This window comes from Coloeus monedula (assembly GCF_965178545.1).
Source record: "Coloeus monedula genome assembly, chromosome: 17".
Taxonomy (NCBI): Eukaryota; Metazoa; Chordata; class Aves; order Passeriformes; family Corvidae; genus Coloeus; species Coloeus monedula.
This window is the reverse complement of record NC_138797.1, coordinates 4,008,577-4,030,363: the sequence shown is the minus strand read 5'-3', so window position 1 is coordinate 4,030,363 and position 21,787 is coordinate 4,008,577. Positions and strand designations below refer to the sequence as shown.

Sequence of the window (21,787 nt, the reverse complement as noted above, 5' to 3'; positions counted from 1 at the left end):
TTAGAGGAACTCGGTGATGTAGAAAGACCTGGACACGACAGCCCTGGATGCTTTTGGGGACAAGGTGCTGCCCTGGGAATGGCAGGACCAGCCTCCTCTCCATAGTTTCAGTCCATCACCTCGCAGAACAGCCTCAAAGGGCCACAGCCCTCAGCAATTTCTTATCTTCTCACAAATCCTTTGCAATCAGTACAGTAGCTCATAAAGCATTCTTTTATTGCATTATAAAGCAACTCCTTCGCAGCCATCGGAGCAGCCCAGAGGCTGCATCCAGCACCACACTCCCTGTAAGCTCTGTGTGGGCTGAGGGTCCTCCCTTTTGCACCATCCCTTTGAAACCAGCTCAGATTGAGCCCAGAGCTGTGTGAAGACTTGAACATATTTCCACTTAAAATGGTGCTGCTGCGTGATGCCTTTCCCCAGCATTCCCACAGAGGAGAGGGGACCAGGTCCAGTCTGGCAGCTGGGAGTGCTCTGGTCTCCCACCTTAGAGCTCACCAACGAGCTGTCTGGAGCTACCTCAGCTTGCCAAACTGAAGGTCCAGGCAGCACCATGCAGCCCAGGGGCACTGCTGCCCTCGGTGCGGGGTCACTGCCCATCACCTCGCTGTCCCCAGCGCGACTGTCCGCTCACATCTGCCACCAGCGTGTGTGCAGCGTGCTCCTTACCCCGGTTCTGTCAGCAGAGATCCAAAGGAGCTTTTAATAGCAGCTTGTTTGTGAAACCTGGGATGTTTTGACAGAGCTGTTGCAGATGCAAGGCACAAACTGACAGGAGCCATCACCCCTTCGCAGCTCCTGCCCACGCTGGGGCTGATGGTCCCCAGGAGCCTTCATTCCTGCTTGGCCACCAAACTGACACCATGGAACCACAGAGTCATTTAGGTTGGAAAAGCCTCCCAGGATCATCGAGTCCAACCATTCTCCCAGCACTGCTAAGGCCACCACTAACCCATGTCCCCAGGGGCCACATCTATGCATCTTTTAAATCCCTCCAGGGATGGTTACTCAACCACTGCCCTGGGCATTTCTTTTGGTGAAGAAATTTTTCATAATAACCAATCTAAACCTACCCTGGGGTGCAACTTGAGGCCATTTCCTCTTGCCTTTCACTTGTCACCTGGCCCACAGCAGCTCTCTCAATTACACCCTGGCAAGAGAACAGTGAAAGCAGCATGTCCAGGACCTCAGGACCCCTGAAGAGCGGGGCTGGGTTCTGCACCCACCAGCTCCATCCTACAGGGCTCAACTACCACCTCAGGAGGTGGTCATACACACCACAGCCTCAGCCATCATCTGGACAAAGAGCCAACTCACTGCCCAGCTCCACTTTCTCCTCCCTGATTTCATTGCATAGCACCTACCACCCTCCCCTCTCCCACTTCAGGGGTGAGAATGATAAAAATAAACAGCAAAGTCACAAGGAATGGAAATGGCACAGCCGCCCAGAGGCAGCTTGGAGGTGACACGTGCCAGCTGTGCCCCCAGCTCCAACCTTCCTCACACTGACTTACCAACCTCTTAATCATTTATATTTCACCTCCCCCTCCACATCCCACATGGAAACAAAAGATGATTCATATATCAAAATAATCACCTGGGACCTCTGAAAGCCCACGAGTTTCCTCACTTCCTTGATAAGGAATTTTGCCAGTTTGGCACCTGGGTTTGACTGTCCCCTCCTCTCTTTATACTGGTCCCACATCACAGAGGGGGCAGAGCAGGCACAGAACCTGCCCACACACTGATTAATTAAATCAACTGAGCACAAAACAAATTCACTGTAAAAACTTGAAGCATCTGAAAAATCCAGCTACTTGGGAAGCACCTGTGCCCTGGGAATACTGCCCCTCGTCCTCTCCATAGGGTGGGGAGGTCGATTTTCTGTCAGCAGGGAAGTGGCTTTACAACATTTGAGTTTTATCACCAGCATCACATTGGAAAGAGCAACTGCTGGTTCAAGCCCACCATGGCAAGCCCCTGGAAAAAGGTCAACAGGATTATGGTGCCAGAAGAGATCTGCAGCAATGGATTTTCCCTCACAGGAGGAAAAGAGTGAAGCTGGGAGCTGAAAGCTCAACTCTGCAGCTTCAGCAGTGAACTATCCACATCCACACGCGGTGCAAGACCACTGTCCACAGGACCCTGCCACCAGAACGCTGCTGTCACTGCCTGCACACACGGCAGCCCTGCCTGCTCGCTGCCATCAGGGAGCACAGCCATCCTTCCCCAGGCCCTGGTCACAAACACCTCCACCACTCCTGCACCCCTCACAAAATGAGAAAGCATCTGTAGGACAGACAGTGAAGGAGCTTTCCTCCTTCCAAATGGCCCAGATCCCAAACCAGAAAGAGCTAAAAGCAAAACTACGAGGTTGGGCCTCTCACAGATCCATCACACCCCCCACCACAGTGCTGAGCAGAGGCACCAGCGCTGCACAGAGAGGAAGATGGTAAAACTCTCATCATCTGCCCCAACGCTGTCAGTGGCAGCTGAACAACTGGGTACGAAACCCAAACCACAACCTGCCAATACCTGCCAGCACAGGCAGAGGTGCTACAAGTCACAAACCTGTCCTTTCAAGCAATGCCAGCACTCACAGCTTCACAGCTGGCTTCACTGCAGGAGCCCTCCTAGAAGACCACAACAGCTCAGAGAGAGAAACACGGGATCACTGGAGCAAAGAGCTGGAAAGAGCTACAAAACCTCTAAAGCAAGGAAGGAACAAATAAAAGCCTACAGTTCCAGGGCATTATCACAGGTCTGCTGTCCCAGGGAGGTCACAAACGCACACAGAACCAGAGCCACAGCAGGGCTTGGCTAATGCAGTGACAGTGACCAGGCCGTGCCACCACTGTCCATGCTCTGCTTCCAAATAGGAGCAAAACACACACACAAGGACAAGTTACAGTGCACAAAAGGCCTGCTCAGAAACAGGGACATGACTTTGGGGAGATTCTTCACGCGACAAGATGAGGTCCTCGCCTTCCACTCACACCAGGCAAGGATACACTGCCTCTTGCAGAGGGTGCTGCAAACTAGAGCAGCATTCTCTAGCAGAGATGCTCAGCTGGCCAGGTTTCCTAAGCACCCTTCTCTGCCATGCCAAGGGATCAGGAAGATCACACCAGTTTCGCTACCTTGCAGAGCACCAACCCCAAAGGCTGCTCCAGCTCTGCTGCAAGAGATATTTTTACTCCTCTGCAGAGGAGCACTCTCCAGCTCCCCAGAGCTCACAGGTTTTCCCCCATGCTGTGCTGAGGCTAATGGTTATCGACTTTTAGACATATTTTTTTCTCCTCCCCTCAGATTTTGTAGCAGAAGCAAAGCACTTTCATCCACTTTGAAATGGTGCAATTAAAACAATTTCTGAACAATTTGCAGTTCTGTTCTTGAGGAAGCACTAAGCAAAGCCATGCTTCCCAGTATTTTGGGAAAAAATTCATCCATCCACATAGCTCTGAATCCATGCCCTCAAGCAGGGAAGCTGAAGAGATTTACACTGACATGTAAATCCCTTCCACAGACTTCCATAAAACCACTGAGAGGCACACCCAGAAGGCAAGGAAGTGTTTCACACCTCCTGTAAGTAGGAAGTGTGAGAAGGAAAGAGATGAAAGCTGCCTTCCTTCACCCAAACCTCAGTCACAACTCCTGCCCTATCCTGGCACTCATGCACCCACTCCTGATGCCAACCAAGGTAACGCTGGTGTCACGCGGGGCTTTGGGGACCTCAGAGCTGTATCAGAGATGGCAACGCTTTAAAGCCCAACACCACACCAAGGGCAGTCCATGGATGACAGCACAGATGCCTCTGCACACCAGGGAGGACTTCACACCACATGGAGCTTACAGGCAGCCAGACAAAACCCGCCAGGCACAAGTGCCGTACCTTCCTCCACGTCATTCCTCAGAGAAGCCTCCAGCAGAGCAACGCTGGCTTCAAAAGACACTTTCTTTCTGTTCACAGCATTTCTCTTCTTTTCATGCTTCCTCTTCTTGTGCTGCATCTCCTTCTCGTACTGGGCCCATTTCTTCAGCTGCTGAGCCCTCCGTTTCTGGGCTGCCCGCAGCCTCTCCAGCGTGGGCACCTTGTCCAGCAGCTGCAGCTCGGTCAGGAGGTCCACGTGGGCATCCATGGCTTCTGCCGAGAGAGGGGAGCGGGAGGATGTCCCAGTGGGAAGGGATGTCCCACCACAGGTCCTCTGGATGGCAGCCACCTGCTGCTATACCAGCATCCTGAGCTGGGGAGGGCCCATGGCAGTGTCTGCTGAGAAGGAGGGGGGACCTGAAATGAAGACAAAAGCAGGAGAGATCAGGTGTCATCAAGCACATGAGTGCAGCCTGCTGGAAAACACAACAGGCAACATCTACCACTGCAAAAGGCAGCTCAGTTAACTGTGCTTTAATTGCTTTAATTGTTCTTACAGGCCTTGGTGATTCCCCCCTTCCCCCACTCCAAACATCCCAGCAAAACCCTCTTGATTAAGCAGAAGTTCCACTGAGACACTCATTAATTCTACTCTCACATTAACCCTCTCCTACAAGCAGAATAAAGTCTTAGTGAGCAAAGATCTTCCACATGTTTGATACCATTTATCAGGCAACTCAGGAGCAGTCTGAGTACTGAGACTCACATCCTTCCCCAGGCTGCTCCCCTCCATCACCCCTCGTTCCAGGTGTCCCCACCCCGCTGTCCTGCTCCGATGCACACCAGCAGCTGCCTCCCTGAGCAGCAAAGCACAGGTCAAAGGGAACCAAGGCTGCAGGGGCAGAGCCCAGGGCAGCCACAGACACCAGATGAGGCCATTCCAGCACAAACAGCCCAGAAGCCAGAGGCTGGAGAAACCTCAGGCTGCCTGTCTGGTGCTCCAAGGCCAGGCAGGTTTTCCCAGAGGAACTCTACCCACCAGGAGCATCACCTGTGCTGCTCTTCTTCATCCATCCAGCCCCTTCTCAGCCCAGCCCCAGCTGAGGACAGATGGATAGACCTGGCTCCCATTAAGAACACTTAAAGCACCTGAGCTCTTAAAAACATGGTGTTGTGTTCATTTCTCTCTTCCTTTGGGTTTTCTCCTCACCACACACTAAATCACTCTGGTCTTGGTGTTCAGGCTCCACAAGCACAGCAGTGAGAGCAGTCAATTCACAGCTCCTGACCCTTGGTGTGACCACAACACAAACCTCTGGGCAGGGCTACCCACAGAGTGACCAACCAGGGACCCATGGGCAGCTACCCAGTCACCTGCTGCACTGGAGGAGGAAACACACCCCACATTCTGGGAGAGGTCCAACAGGTATATTTGAAATAAAGCCGGCATCACAAACAAATTGAATTAATCCTTTCCAAACAGACCTGTGCAAAGCACATTGAACGGCTCGTGCAAAATCCAGGTAAGCAGTAAACAACCAGGTCAGAAATGAGAGCTCTTGTGGTTCAGCCAGCTTGGAGGACACAAAGAAAAAAGAAAAAGAAAGCGTTGATGGGAAAGGGAGACCGAGAACTTAAGTATTCACAAGCACCTGAAAAAGCCTCAATAGGACTGCTGAAGCTCAGCTCTGCTGCTGCAAAAGGGAGGAAGCAACAGCCTTGTAAGCACTGGATGCAGAGAATCTATGGGAAAAGCAGCAGAAGAGAGGCAGCTAAACCCAGCTGAGAGCCATGGTGAGGATACCACAGCTTACCCTATCCAGGCAAGCCAGGAACAGCCACAGCTCATCCCTCTCAGAGGGCAGAGCAGCCCATCGAGGAGACCTCACTCTGGGGGGCTGCAGGGAAGCATCCACACCGTGCAGCACATCCACCACATCCCAGGGAACTCCACAAGGCTGAGGCATCCACGCCTACTAAACACTGCTACAGACCTTCCACAGGGGCTTGACCTTACCTATAAATATCTGAGAGCAAGACATGCCATTTCCTCCAACAGATAATTGGTTTGGGAACTGAAAACAAACAAACTCAGCCAGAGCACAACAGGCAGGTCCAGGCAGCTGCTTTATCCAGTAAATGGCCAAGGACAGCTTCAGCAGCACCTGCAAACCTTATTTTGAGGACTTCAGGATAGACCTGAACAGAAAAAAAAAAACCTGTTTAATCCCATAAGAATTTAGGGGTGCCAAAAAATGCTTTAGTTCCACACAGGGAAAACCCCAAATCCTTGCAAAGTATTTAATAAGGGAAATACTCCCTAGAAATTCAAATTCAATTCACTTGCTTGAGATGGAAAAAACCAACTTGTGGCTTTAGCACGGCACTGGAAAGCAAGGGAAGGGTGCCGTGGCTCCTCCACAGCACGAGAGCCACACACAGCTCACCCTGGTGAGTCCCTGCCCACAGCCCCCACGGGCTGGGACTCACCATAGTCCCCAGAAACCCCACAGAAAATGCATGAATGCGCTTTCCAAAAAGCTTTCCTTTTGGGACAGACGCATTTCCCAGGTGCAGGCGCTCGGCTGGAAAGCTCTTCAGCACCTCCTGTGAACTCAGCTCCTGCCCCTGGCAAGCATTCCTGGGAGTATCTTTGTTGGCAATCTCAGTCTCTGCTGCAGCAACACAGCCTGCAGATCCGAAGCCCCGGTTACAATACCTCGAAGGAGGGGAGATAAGGGCAGGAAATGCCTCTCGGAATACCGCACAGGCACTCCCACCCTGCTCCTTTTCCATTGTTTGCTAAAAGATGAACAAATATTTTCCAAAACACACCTGGAGTAGAAATGAGGAATGCAGGATTATTAAAGCAGGAAACTTTTTTTCAGCATTTCATAAGACAGACTGGAAATTTTCTTGGTGGGTTTAGGACTGCACCCTGGAAAGAGCAACAGGACATTGATTTATAAGGAGAGGACAAGTGTGGCTGGGCTTGCCCATGTTTCAGCTTTCCTGCAGCTGCTCCTCTGTTCTCCAACAGAAAAAATGGGAGATTCAGATGGTCTGCAAAGGGGAGTGAAATGGAGAGGGGAGATCCACGGGCACCAAGACATCTCTGGAAGTACCAAACACCAGCATCTCCTCAATCAAACCAGAAGATGAACCTCTAAAGGAGCTAAAAGGTCACCCTGAGAGCTCTTCCTGGAGGGGACACAGTTCAACTCCTCCCAGACATAATTCCCTATCATTCTCACAGACCCCAGAGCCCCAGAAAAGATTTTGGCCCCATCACTCTGGCTGCCTGTTTTCCAGTGACCTGGTTCCTTCCCTGTACCTAAAGAAATGGCACATTTGACTTCTGGCACAAACAGGTCAGGCTAACTATAGCACAAGTTCGGGCCCCAGCATCTGTTTACCTGCAAAGTGACACAGAAGTGGCTGTGTGGGTGGCTGTGGCTAGCAAGGCATTGCATTTTGGTTTCCGTTTTATTTAAAAAAGAAGAGGGGGGAGAAAAAAAGTGCCATTCCTCATGTTGGAGCGAGCTGAGCAGTTTCCATGAGCTCAGCGGATCTGCTGCCACCACGCTGAGCACATCCTGCCACACACACACACAGCCCCTGGCCCTGCAGGGACAATGGGGACTATTTCAGGGGCCAAAAGGAAGGCAAGGCACTTGTGCCACCCCCCTCCTCCCAGCACTGCAGCAGGGAAAGGCTCGCTCTCACCGGCTCAGAGATTGGTTCCTGAGAAGGGCACACAAGTATTGGCCAACACCGTTGTGGGGTTTTTTTGTAAATTTGCATTTCCTGTATATTTTGTCTCACCTGACTAAGCCCAAAAGGGCTTTCAGGGCAAGGTTACTCACTGACAATACAAGAAGAGACGGTGGTTCCGTGAAGTGAGAGTTTACTGAGTGGTTGCAACTTGTGCCACCAACCCTGTCTGAAGGCGTCTCTCGCACACATTCCTTCCTGTTTCACATCTTGAAATCCCCCAAAGGTGAAAACCAAAGGTACTCACTTTCCTCCACCAGCACACACTCAGAGCTGCCCCCCTGACCTTCCTACAAAGCATTTGGCTTGCAGACACTTTGCCATAACACTGCCGAGGCTGAAGCTGGATCTATTAAAGCAGCCACACTGCTGAGTGAGGCTGGAGAGCCTCCTCACCCCCCCATCTGATGATGAAGCTGGAGCTGAGACCTGCAAATCCTCTGCCACATCTTCCCAAGGCAGCAGTTAAAGCACAGCATGACGCTGATGCAGAACACAAACACTTACAGAAGTCCTTCACTTAAGTGTCATCAACTAATTTCAGTTTTATTCCACTTAAAAAAAAAAAAACAAACACAAACCATGGAAAAGCAACCCTTGAATGGAATATCTTGAAGTGAAAGACTGGAGATTTCTTAAAGCTTTCAAGTAAAGGGAAAACTGAAGGCCCAGGTATGTGAGTGGCCACTCCTGAAGTTAAGGAGATTGTTCCCAGTCACTGGATTGCTCGTGGGGAGACACCTGCAGAACAGGGCCCGGATGATCAGGTGAGGTGTCTGCAGCACAAAGTCAAGTCAGTGGCATGGAGAGTGACAGAAATAGCCCTCTCCTCCCCACGCCAAGCTAATCTCTCCACTGGAATTGGAAACCAAGCAGGAAAGCCTCTAGCAGGGATCTGAGTGCATAAGCAGTCAGCAGAGGAGGTGGTGCATGACTTAATTATTTTATTAACAGTCAACTCCTGCACCATGGCAGGGCAAGGAGTTGCCAAACTTCACCCCTTCTGCTCCCTGCGAGGGCCAAGGCCAATCTGTGTGTTCCTGGCCCATGAAATGCTAGGTGACCAGCCCTTCTGCTGAACCCATCCTCTGGCAATAGGCACCACTGAAGAACCCACAGGCTTCTCCTTCGGGCATCACGTTCAGGATTGTCCCTGCTTAGGGATACAGAGCAGCCAAAGACACATGTTCTGCATGGGTACTCCTGCTGCTGGCCAGGATCTTCCCAGGGTCTGGAGGCAGCAGCAGAGCAGCTCTTCATCACTGGGCCCCCAATGAGGCAAGAGCTCACTGGAGCCCAAAAGCCAAACACCATCCACAGCCAGCCAGAAAGCCACTGAGAGAAGGAGGTGACAGCCCAGGGGACAGGCAGGAGCAGCAGGGAGCGGCAGGCACAGGAGCTCAACCATCCCCAAGGGAGGACAAGGCAGGGGATGTGCCTTGGGGCTGACCATACACAAAGAGCTGAGGTCTTTTCCCTCCCTCCCACAGCCCAGACTGGGTGGGAAGGGCAGCAGCGTCCCCCTCCCACCCCTCCCAGAAGAACTCGCTCCAAGTCACTTCCTAAGCCGTGTCCCTGCAGAGCACATACCCACGAACAGCTCTGCCAAGGCACTCCCCACCCACCGCTGACACGTGAGCTGCTCTGATCTGCAGCACCTTCAGGAAGACGGGAAACAAACCCCTCTCCTGTCCTACTGATGAGAACAGAGAGCCCTGTGCTGGATCAGGAGCTCTTGGCGTTTGTGGTGTTTATTTTTTTAATTAGTAGAGAGTGCATCAAATCAGGAGGGTCCTCCATGCTAAGATCACCACAGTCTAAAACCATTTCTTATATAACTGCCTCTGTCACCTCCTGCCTTTTGGAGAATCATTTCATTAGAGCACCATCAGCAAGGACACTGCCCCAGCTGTTACAGCCTCACACATCTACAACAGGGGACCTGGCTGCTGGGTCTTCAAATGAAGACACAGTGGTGGATACCAACAGCGACCACATGGCAAACTGGGGAGTTCAAATCACAAGAGCTGCCCCTCCACCGAATCACAGCCCCAAAACACTCATTTTCACTGGCAGTGCCACAGGACACAGTCTCAGTTCCCACAGAGCAGCATTTCCAGCCTCCTGAAGGGTTTCCTTTTTGTCCTGAAGCTTAAATTTTTATTTCTCCAATATCACCCTCCCAGACAGGTTGTACCATCCCCTTTGTCTGGATCTCTGTGCACGGACTGTGACACAGGTGGGCACCAACCACCATCTCCCCTGGACATCAGGGCTGGTGGGAGGGCTGAAGGCAGAAACCTGAACACAGCCCAAGGCAGCACATCAAACAACAGCTGGACACTAACCCCAGCCAGTGCCTTCACAATAACCTGCAACAAACCCTTCTCCAGAGGTCAAGAGCATCCACTGGTGAGCACATGAACACAGAACAGGGTCACTGGCATTTCTCTGGGCAACAAACTCACTGCAAGAGCCACACCACCACCTCAGGATTGTTATTTCTAGTCCTGTGCTCCTGCCACGAGGTGCTGGTGGAAGCTACTCGTCCCTCAGCGCTACTCTGAGAGCTCTGGCTATTGCTTCTGGTGGCAAATTCTTCTTGCACGCACCGTGTGAGTCTCTCTGTTGTGCTGTGAGCCCCACAGCACTCACAGGTTAACCACACAGAGGAGTGAAAATGATGAAAATTGTTGCTGCCTCATTTAATTTCACCGGCATCTTAGAAGTAAACAGCTCCTTTCCTCACTCAGGGCTTCTGCAACACTTTAAGCAGCAGATGCTCAGCATTACCAGGAGAATGGTTCCTCCTGAAGGAATGACAGGGCAAGTAGCAAGAAATATCATTTAAAAAATTAAAAAGAAAAAAATATATATATTTTAGCCAGGAACACAACTCCTACATCTGCCCTGGGGTGCTTGTGGGGAAGAGCAGGTACAGAAATCTTCTGGGTGAGAGATCTCATCAGAAATTGGGGGTTTCAGGAAAGATTCTTGGCTTTCCAACAGGTTTCTTGTATGCAAAGTAAGTAACTTAATCTGTGCCCTAATTACCTTCTTAAAGTGAAGATACTGTTTTACCATCTGCAGCAAAGGAGCTTTCATTGCTGCCTGCTGCAATGGTGGTGAAGGTGCATCACTGTAAATTATTTTTCCAGCTTGATAGAAAGCTCAAAATTTCAAGCTAAATTCTTCTCCAGAGAACTAAAAACATTTTGGTTTGGCTGCTTTATCTCTATTTCCAGATAATCTCTCTGTCTTCAATGAGCCCATTCCCAGCAGACGGGATGAAATACAAGAAAGAAGAAAAAAGCCAAACAGCAAGTCAAAAAAAATCTCTTTGGAGCCAACACTGGTAATAGAAAGTTTTAAGTGCCTCTTTCTTTTCTCCTCCCAAGTGTTCCACTCCTAACAATACTGGCAGTTGTTTGAGGAAAGCCCCTCAGCATTTTCACTATATATTTCCTGTAAACACTCAACACAGCACAATATACATTCTTTTTCCTATCAATATTTCAACGTGGGCTTCCTCAAAAAAAATTTAAAAACAGCAAAAAACCTTCTGTGCCAAGCAGTCCTCCCCCACATCAGCGTGCTGTGAGGAGCAACACAAACCTGGTGGTGGTCCCCAGACACAAAGGGCTGGACAGCTCAGTCTCAGGGTTCAGCAGACACAGCAGGGAAGGGCTTTGCTTTGTGTCTGAGCACAGTTTACACACATGATTGAGGAGCAAGCCAGAGCATTAAAGCTAAACCAGCTCAGATCTCACTTCCCTCCCCACGTGGCTCCTGTGCAAAGCTGCTCCTGGAGTTCCCAGTGCAAGGTAGCAGGACCTGAAGGCGTTTTAAAAACCTTCCTCTAAAAGCTCTGTAGAGCAAATGCATCCTTCTGTGCCTGCTCCAGCACAGCACTTCAGAGCTGCCACTTTTCTGCGTTAAACTGCCCTTGCCTGGGTAAAGTTTCAAATCTAGAACTTCCATGTGGGTGGTTTTCCCACTCACTAATAGTTGGGGGTTTCTTCTCCCCTCTCTATTTTTATTCCCCATCATCTTCCTCACCAGCCAAGCTCCACTCTCACTGGCTCTCCCACCACATCCATGGGCAGAGGGGGCTGTTCCAGCCCCAGTTTGAGGTGTAGCTCTAGAACACCTTGAAGGGTACCTTGGAGCTGTAAAAACTGCTCAGCCCCCTTGCACTTCCCAAGGGGGAAGCCTTGGGTTCATTCCCCTCCTGCTTTCAGGTCGATCAATGAATCAGTAAAAACAGACACCCTGGGCCCTTGGCCACTAAATTCCACAGGGAGAAGGGAGAGGGGCATTTCTGTCAGCTGGAACATGAACATCTAACGGTGATTTCGAGTTGAGTTAAACATCAGAAAGTAAGTTCAGGGCTCAATTTCAAACAAAATCAGAGCAAGGCATTCCCTTTTAATCCAGAGCTGTAGAGAAACCCACTCAGCAGCGTGCAAAGCTGCAGACAGCACTCACTAATTGTCCTGGTTCCTTTTCTCCCTGAGCTGACGGCTGAGCACACATAACCAGGAGCAGAGCTCTCCCCTGCTCCCCTCTGACTGTGCCCCAGACAGCACACACAGCTCCAGGGAAGATGATGCTTGAAGACAAGGAAATTTTATTCCTTCAAGAATCCAGCACACGCACCACTCCCCTCTCCCCTTTGCTCCCCTTAGCAGAAAAGTGCCTGCTAACAAAATTTATCTCCAGCATCAGAGGAGCAGCAGGATCCCTGCCCTTAGGCAAAGAGAGAAGGATCAGAATGGGATTTCTGTGCAAACATGAAGCGAATCCCAACTTCCCTCGCAGGAGAGCAGCCCCATCCTCTGAGCCAGGCAGTTAAACATTGAAGGAAAGGCATGCAGCAGCTCCGATTATGTGGAACAAAAATTAATTGAGGGCATAAGTCTCTGGTTGGGCTCTCCATTTCTTTTTTCCACAGCACATTATATGGGAGTGGGGGTTGCAATGCAGACACCTGCAGGGAAAGCAGCCCAACCCATCTGTGACAGTGATATTACCTCTTTTTATTTGTTTTTCTGGTTAGAGCTTCCATTTTTTATCAATCCTGCCACAGACAGATGTGTGGAGGCTTCCAAAACTGCATCCCTCTTCCTGACATTTTCAGCTACACACTGAGAGATCTGTAATTTGGAAAACAACAATTTTCCCTCAAAACAGGCTTTAAAATAAGACATGGGGAAAATAAATTTAAAAAAAAAAAAGCAAACCCAAAGCTAATTTCCAACAGAATCTCAAAAACACCACTGGAAGAGCCCACACCCTTTCCCTCAAGATATAAATTAAAGCCCTATTCACGCCTGCACCCCACTTTTTTTAACAGAAATCCTTCCATTGTTTAAAGCCATTTACACATATTTTGGCCAACGGAAAAAAATAATCCTGGGAACAGCCCTATTCTGGCACAGCAACAAGCTAGATAAGTGCCTGGATTTTCCATTTGCAGCTCCGAGGCACCTCACGCCGTGCCAGCGTGGGATGTGTCAGCGGCAGGGCTCTTGTGGGCTCCCAGCTATGGACAGGGATGTGCCTTTCCCTGGGAACACCCACACCGGGCACCCCATCTGCCCCCAGACAGATGTGCACCCCCAGGGCTGTGCCTTCTTACAGGGAGTTACCATCCAATGGGACTAAATTCCTCGATTTTTAATGATTTTCTGGGGGTTTTGTCACCAAAAGAAAGTCCTGCCTTGCTCTTCTCTTTCCAAGGCAAAGGTGTGATTCTGTCAGCTTTGTGGCACCACGCTGACAAAGCCAGTGATTGGCAGAATTTAAAAGTGATTCCTACACACCTGACAGGAGGAATATTGATTTTGTGGGAGATTTATGAGAGGATTCTCTTCCCAAACATCTGATCCATCCATTTTAAATAGCAGCTGCATTTAATTACTGCTAACAAAATGCTTTCAACTCTAAAGCTTATGGACATTATTGAGTGTATCTATAACAATTCCAATAATCCTCAAAAGGTCGTAACTAAATAACATAAAAAGATGCCCTCTGACCCATCCTGCATCCATCAGGGAGCCCAAACAGCTACTCAGGGTAGTGTTACCCTCCTGCCTCTGCTGTGCAGGGACCAGCGGGGTGCCCACAGGCTCTGCTGGGAGAGTACAGAGGTGAGACTTTGGGAAAAATTAATTATCCATGCTACAGTGTGGGATGCTTTGTTCCAGACAGCTCAAACATCTGGATTTGTTGTCTAGGGCTCAGCCCTTATACCTTGGTGAACCCCACAATGACTTATTGACCTACTAAGCCACACACATGTCACCAAAAAATTCATCGTCCAGTCACCCCAGATTTTGCAGGTCATGGTTAGCCACCAGCATGCAAGAAAGGGGCCCTGAGGCTGCTGATCCAACACTTACAGAGTGGGTCAGGCCTCCTGCAGCACCCTACAGCTGCTACAGGGTACCAGGGCCAGCCCATGCACAGCGGCAGCCGTGATCAGCACGCCCAGATCAGGGAAATCCAGGCTGTTTTCCCTGGAAGCCTGAAGGAATATTACAAGAGCATCTTCTAGAAAGTGGAACCACAACACTTGGAGAGGACAGAGGCTCCTTAAGATGCAGATGAGCAGAAAGCCTGCACGGGGAAAAGCAGCTCCAGCACCGCCTCTCACTTCCACCTCTGCCCGAGCCCCGCTCCAGAGGAACTCGCCGTATCTCACATGTAAGCCATGAGACTGAAACGAAATGTTTTGCTAGCAGAACGCTAGCAAAACGTTAGCACAGCCCTCTGCAGTGCCAACATCGCCAGTTTCAGTCTGAAATCAGACTCTGGGAGCAGCTTGCCACTGCCTTGCTGGCGAGGCAGATTTTCTGTTTCTGAAGAGCCTTATTTTTAGGCGCAGCTATCAACCCGCACGTCACCATACGTGCCCTACTTTCTGTGTTTTCTGCGTCTCCTCTTGGCCACAAGTCAGGGGCTGTTGTTGGCTTGACTCGCTGCTCTGACAATACAATTGCTCTGACAACCAGTTCAATCAAATATTTACCACTTACTAGTTTGAAAATAAGATTTTGGATACTTTAGATTGACTTGACTTACAAGAATGGAAGCAGAATTGCTGGTACAGCTCTCCTCCTCATCAGTCCAGTTCTTACTTTGCTGCTGCCATTTCTGGGATTACCAGCACAGGGGCTCTGCTGCCACAGGCCAAGGAGAACCAAGGAAAACCTTGGGAAACCTTATCCGCTCATGAGCCCAACATTCAGCCATCCTTCTCTGCTGTCCCAATGTGCCAACAGTCAGACCTGCCCAGAAGAGACTCTTCCCAAAAATATCAAGATCTAAGGGCCAGAACTTGGCTGGGAAGAATGGCTGCTCTTAGGGGAGACTTTCTAGAGGGCTTCTTGGACAGAGGTGCCAACCTTGCCACTCAGTAGATACCTCACTTGAATGTTTGTTCTGAGAAGCAGCGTTATGTGGATGGCAGAAAAATCAGTGTATAAGTCACATTCAGGTAGCAGGGGCACCTCAAAGCCTGAAATCTGATCTGATCCAGCAGATGGTGGGGATGGCCCTTCTGCATCCCACTGACAGACCTCCAGCACTGCTCCCACCGCTGCTTTGGGGGGTTAAGCAAGGCAGCAAGCAAAGCCCACCCAATACAAAACCCACTTAACTTCACGTACCAGATGAACTCTTGCTTGAGGCCTCACTAACAAAATCCCTACATCTCAGCTTAGCCCCACCAAGGAGAGAAAATGAAGGTATTAATGGACACCCCATAGCCAGCACGGGGCTCTCCTGCCTTCCTTGGTCTTTCTCTTTGTATGGGTATTTGACCTTTGAGCTGCCGTGCCAGTCATCAAACAGAATCTGTGCCTGTGAAATGCTGCCAAACTCCAACATCACCACATGGAGCTGCCTTAGAGCAATGCCTCACACTTGGGGTTTTCCAATATGGATCATTAAGGATGCTGTGGCTATGCCACGACATCAAATGGAGCAGGTGGGGCAAAATTAAGGCAACTGGTCCTGATTAGTGAAGCTGTGCATCTCCATCCTTCCCTCCTAGGCTGTCCTCTCTCCTCTCTTCCAGAAATACCCAACCTGCAACTTCTGCCCCTTGCCAGCTCAAGGGCAGAGCAGCAAGATACAGCAGACCCTCACCTACAAAGCAGGGGCAAGAGCAAACTCAGAAGGAAGATCTCTTGGCAACTCAGGGTGAGAGAAAAGAAGGGGGGAATTCCTGCCAGCTTGTTTGTGTGCACTCAGGGTGGCGTTTCTAACCCTGTAATTGTTGCATAATGAATTTAGCAATGGAGTTCAAGAGCTATGAATCATTCAGGCCAAGAAAGCATGAGTCAGCCCCCGAAGAATCATGAGATGTTAAAATTACATACATTTAACTTGAGCTTGACAAATCCAGAGGAGCAATGTCTCAGCACAACTCAAACCATCATGACAATATCCCCACTGCTCTTCCCAAGGGACACAAGGCCAGAGCAGCACCAGAGCAGTGCCTTTGGCCACTGCAAATAATTCACACCTGCACCCCTGCCCAGCCCAAGCTATCAGCCCCAGCTCCCAAAAAGGCACCTGATGCTGCCTCTTAGCTGGTGCTCACATTGACTCACTGAGAAAGGTGGTAAGGCCCAGCCAGCCTGGGAAAAGCTCTTTGCACAGTCCTAACATGGACTGAGCACTCGGGATGCTCATTTCACTGTGTGTGACCTGCTCAGGAGCTGGATGGGGACAGGGGAGGACAGCAGAGGTGGCTGTGGGAGCTGGCAGTCAGGGTGTTGGAGCAAAGCACAGAGCTGGGGGTGGGAAAAGAGTGCAGATCTCTGCACGGGATCGAGCATGAAACAGGGCAGATTCATGACAGGGAAGGATACCTGAGTTAGGGAGTGTATGTGGATGCAGAGAAGACTTCAGGAAGAAACTGTTGGGGATCCTGCTTAAGCCAGGCCCTGTATTCTGCATTTACAGGGCCTGCATATATGGAAGGAAAGTTATTTTGAAGTGAGACAGGGTGCAAATTCAAAGCAGAACAACTATTCTGGGTTAACTCCCCAGGTGGCTTCTTATTCTAGAGTAGCAGTACCTTTTTCTAGTTTAATTCACTGTAAAAATAGATTAGGCTAATGGTTCTCATCTGCAGGGCCATGGTAGCTGGCCTGCTGCTCTTAGAGCACCCTTAATTGGAGCCTGGCTATGGGCACATGGGGGGCTCTGGGATGCAGATGAGGTAGTCTGGATTTGGGAACATCGCATTAACTTAAACCAGGAAGGAAACAACCGCCTGCAGGAGAGTCTGCACAGGCACAGGGCTGTCCCTGCAGCAGGTGCATGGGACACAGCCGGGCAGGGGACAGCCCAGGCAGTGCTCTCTGCCCACCATAAACCCAGCAGCACCACACGAGACCCACAGCCTGCCCTCTGCACACACCCCGAGGCCTCCGTGTAAAGCCAGTTTTGTTTGAGGTTCCTTTGAATTTACCATTTATCAAGCTTCCATTTAGCCCCGTTAATCACAGCCTATCAAGCTCTTTCAAATGCAAACACGGAAATGTACCCAGCGACTGCACTTCTCCCGTTTATCCTTCTCCTGCTGGAATTATGGAGGGCTACAAAGCAGGAATGCCAACCCACCTGTCTCACGCTTTTCAACCACTTCCCATGGGATGAAATCAGCTGACTATTCTGGAAAAAAAACAGACTGATCTCTTTCCCTGCCAGCCAGCAACATTCAAGGAGAGCAAACAATGCGTTGTGCGGGAGAAAGAGCATCCCTGTGAAAGTCAAGGGGAGAGGCAGACGGGCGGCTCCAGCACCTGCATCAGCACATGGATGCTGTCTCTGGAAGCAGGGACAGCCAAGCCACCTTTGTCAAAGGCTTTGCATTTCCTAGCTGGGCCTCTAGAGCCAGAGATCTCACAGCTCACTTAATCCCCGTCAAACGATACACCATTTGTTTGCTTTGTTTGGGTATTAAGGCTTAGCCTTCCTCAAGCTATTCATTCTTTTTCCTCAGTGCCTACGTGGCTGTTAACCCCAGTGCTGACACGCTTCTGAGAGCTGCAAGCAAAAGCTCTGTCAGGAAGAGCCACATCCCTCTGCAGGTGACGCTTGTCCCAGCCGGCAGTGCCGAGTTCTGACTCAGTCCCGTGTCTGCAGCTTCATTGACAAACCCTTTCCCACTTTGCCGTGAGACCCCGGGGGTTGCATTCATTCCCTCACCTCCCAAAGTCTGACAGCTTTTCCCTGCTGCTCTTTGCTCAAGCCGAGTCCAGCACTGCCCGGCAAAGTGGGATCTACCCCGATTTCAGGGGCGAGCTGCAGGTGATTCCCACCCACCATTACCTATCCCTGGTGCTGCTGCTGGTGGCCAAGCACCCCGTGCTCCACGCTGAGCCTACAGCCAAGCAGGACCTGGCATAGGAGCGGGGCTGTGCCTTAATCAGAGCTGGACTCAGCTTGCTGCTGGTACCACCCTGCACCTCCACCCCAGCCAGCAAAGCACCCGGGCTCCGCTCTCCTTTCAGGAGCGTCACCTTCAAAAAAACCCTTTAAAAATATAGTGTCTCCCTCTATTTATATAAAGAAAAAACGTGTTGAACAGTAAAAAGTGACAGTCCACAACTGTGCATGCCCTAAACAGGCCCTGGCAAGCAGCAGAGCTGGTGTGGGCCAGTGGCAGCGCAGCAGAACGGGGCTGTCGGGATGAATGCGCAGGGCAGCACTCGGGAAGGAGACAAGCAGATTAATAGAAGACAACAGATTTCTAGTAAGATTGCGATAAGCCTCTTGAAACTTCCCTAAAGGATGAGCCAGCTGGCAAGACCATCCTAGGAGGTGGTGTAAGTTGACTAACAGCCTTGCAAAAAGCCAACAGCTGACCCCTTTCACACGTCCCAGCTCACTCCTGCAGCTCCTCAAGCAAGGAAAGCTGAACAAGCCACACCTGGATGCCTGAACCCCAGCACTCCTCGCAATTCCAGCCCTCCTTGCAGAGAAGCCACTGGCCCTGAACTGTTCTGAACAAGCAGCGAGGTCGGGCTGACCGCAGCATGGGCAGAGCTCACTGTCCCACTCTCCCTGGCTGGTCACCCAGCACATTTCACTGCCCACAGGGGGCTAATCCTGACCCGTGTCCCCAGTGTTGGGCCACAAAGCTGCCAGGCTTCTTTGGGAAGCAGTACATGGCTCCTGGAAAGGGCTTTGCCAAACCCAGATGGGAATGACGAGGTGATGAGCAGGGCTCCTGCATTATGCTTTCCCTTCCTTCCTAAATTCACCTCTGCTGGGATCCCCCCAAATCCAAGTCCTCCAGAAACACCACACCCCAGGGAGCAGCTGCACCCTCTGAGGAGGAAGAGGAGAGGGCTATCCACAGTGGAAGGCAAGCCTGAAGCGTTAAGGTTTTTATCCTTCAAAGGACAATACCTTCAAAACCTGCTGGAGGTGGAGTGGACACCACACCCAGGTATGGCCAAAAGAAGGAGCTCACTATGTCCCCCTGCCAGTGCCACAACAAAACCCTGTCACCGTTTGAAACTGGAGGTTTCACCTGGAGCATCTTCTTCAGGATAATGAACAGCAGCAGCCAGTTTATTTGATATCAAGCAAGTTTTTCTTCTTAGGCCAATTAGCTGCTGATATAATTTGCCCACTGAGGTCACTGAATCATCATTTAGCAGTTTCAAAGGAGAGGAGATGAACTGCAGGCCAATTTCCCCCCTCCAGCTCAATGAGTGATTCAAAATGCAGTTAATGATAGTGGCTCATAAGTATCTGGCAGAGGATTTGAGAGAGCAATTTATTGCCCAAAAAGAGGCTGATCTCTTTCAGCCAAAGCAGCTCAGCTGGTGAAGATGTAGGATCTGATTTTGCCATCTTACTTGACAGTTGTTAAATGCTCAAGAGCTGCTAAACTTAAATCAGGCACAGGTAAAAGGAAAAAGAAGAAGCAGACCCAAAATCAGGGTAAGGAAGGTCACAGTTAAAACCCACTTCGTCACCAGCAGGCAAGAGACCTTCTAAAGGATGAGGGAAAGAACAGAGTAATAACCAACAAGACTTTCAGCACAAATCCTGCATTTTTGTGAGTTTATATAAGATAAAAATGAGACACCCCCTCATCCACAAAAGCTTCATTATTTGTCAACCTCAGGCTCCGTAACCAGTAAACACTGGTGGATGTTTTTCTTCTTGCTGGATGAAATGTGCCTAGAGGCAACAGGCATTTTATAAATTATTAAACCAAGGGAAAATAAGGTTCCAACAAAGTGACTGCAGAAGCACCAAGGAGCTGGTACAATGGGTACCAGCACATTTACACAGGGTCATTTTTCCTGCAACAACCGACTCAACAAGAAGACATTGTTGGAAATGCACATCCTGAACACGTGGTCTTGATGGCAAAAAGAAGATGCGATATCTCAGCATTTCATCACATCCATCACATATATCTGAAGTTCAACACTTTAAATCTTATTTTTCTTATGAAACAGTCACTTATGTTTTCCAGTCAGAGGGAAAATAAGCTTTTTTTTTTTTTAATCCCAACCTCATGAGAGATCTCAGGACATGAAGCAGACCCCATGAAAATACTGTAATAGGAGTATTTTATATCACCCACAGTTTTTGATCCAACCCATAGCACTGAGAAGGAAAGGAAGGAAAAAACATAAATGAAAAAGTATTCTTCACTCTCAGAATTTAATACATTACATCTTTCACAACGAACAGAATCCACCTCCAAATTAAGTTCTGTCCAGCCAGAAAAAACCCTTCTGCTTTCTGCCATAACAGCACTTGGCCCTTCCATCTGTGAAAAACCACTTAACAGTAACGGCAAGGCTCAGGACACCAGGTCAAGGAAGGCTGGGTCAAGGTGAGAGCTAGGGCAGCCCAGGCAGCTGCTGCTCCCGAGGTTCGCTGAGCGTTTGTTAGGGAACAGGAGGGCTCAGAGATGGGTTTGGGTTTTCTTTTCTAGGTTTGCAAACCCTCTCCTTTCCCTGACAATTTGTGAAAAGCCACTTTTCCTGCTACTACTCTACTGCAGCTTGAAGCATCTTCCCCCTCCTTGAGCGGTTATCACCATGCAGAAAAGATCTTTTCATGGTAAGCAAGCAGAGAAATAAACATGAATTCGGTGGCTTGTCAGAGTCAACCAAAAGCACCTCTACCACCACTGACACCTCAGGCCCTGGAGCCGGAGAAGGGGCTGAAGTTCAGCCTGAAGTTCCCCCGGTCTGCCAGTGTCTGAAGGAGACTCTCCAAGAAAGCCCTTCACCCCTCACAGAAACCAGCACTTGCAACCCCGATGCCATTTCAGGAATTACGGTTGCCTGTATTTATGCTACCTCGAGTAAATTTCTTCCACACCCCTTTCGTGCCAGAAGGGAGAGGAATTCTACACGCACTAAGCAAAACCCACCCACGGGCAGCCCAAAACACCCACATCTACAGCGGACTGGCTCTCGCACGATGCCCCACGGTACGCACGGCACTTCTACACGGGCGACAAAAGCTGCTCGGAGTCGGGACTGCCTGGAAAGGGGGAACCGCGTCCCCATCCATGTGCCACGATAAGGTGGCCGGGCTGAGCCGGTGCCGGGCTGCCCGGGGAGGGCAGCAGCTCCTGCAGCCCGTTCGGGGCTGGAGTTACCCAAACTCCGCGCTGCCTGCGGCGGGGACCGCACCCGCCCGCGGCACGGCAGGACCGCGGCAGCCCCGCGCAGCATCCCCCGGGCCGGGCCGGGCCGGGCCAGCCCCAATCCCCGCTGCTCGCCCCCCGCACGGCCCCGGCCCCGCACTCACCGCGGCAGCTCCGCGCAGCGGGCCCGGCCCCGCGCTCCCGCGGGCAGGAGCAGGCGGACGGAGGCAGCGGGAGGCAGCGGCGCCGCGCAGACCCGGTCCCCGCCCGCCTCCGGCCCCGGTTGCGGCCGCAGCTCCGCCCCGAGGAGGGGCCGGGGCCGGAGGCGGGCGGGGACCGGCGCCCGCCCTGCAGGTGAAGGCGCGGAGCATCCCCGGGGATGCTGCGGGAGCGAGGGCTCGTCCGCATGGGGCGGGCGGGGCTGTTTCTGTCGCCGGGAGGGGTAATTAGGATAAATAAATAAATTTTTTTTTTTTAAAAGAAACCTCTTTGAA

At 50.7% G+C, this 21,787-nt stretch overlaps 1 protein-coding gene across 1 annotated transcript in view; it reads right to left on the bottom strand.

The window, feature by feature from the left end:
• PPP1R16B (protein phosphatase 1 regulatory subunit 16B) overlaps positions 1-21,512 on the bottom strand; it is a 55,701-nt gene extending 34,189 nt beyond the window's left edge. The window contains exons 1-2 of the mRNA XM_082293042.1: positions 21,458-21,512; positions 3,893-4,288 (exon numbers count right to left, since the gene is read on the bottom strand). Coding sequence (XP_082149168.1) covers positions 3,893-4,139 — 247 coding nt within the window. The 5' untranslated portion in view covers positions 4,140-4,288; positions 21,458-21,512. The remainder of the gene's footprint in view (positions 1-3,892; positions 4,289-21,457) is intronic.
• Between the last annotated feature and the right edge of the window lie 275 nt (positions 21,513-21,787).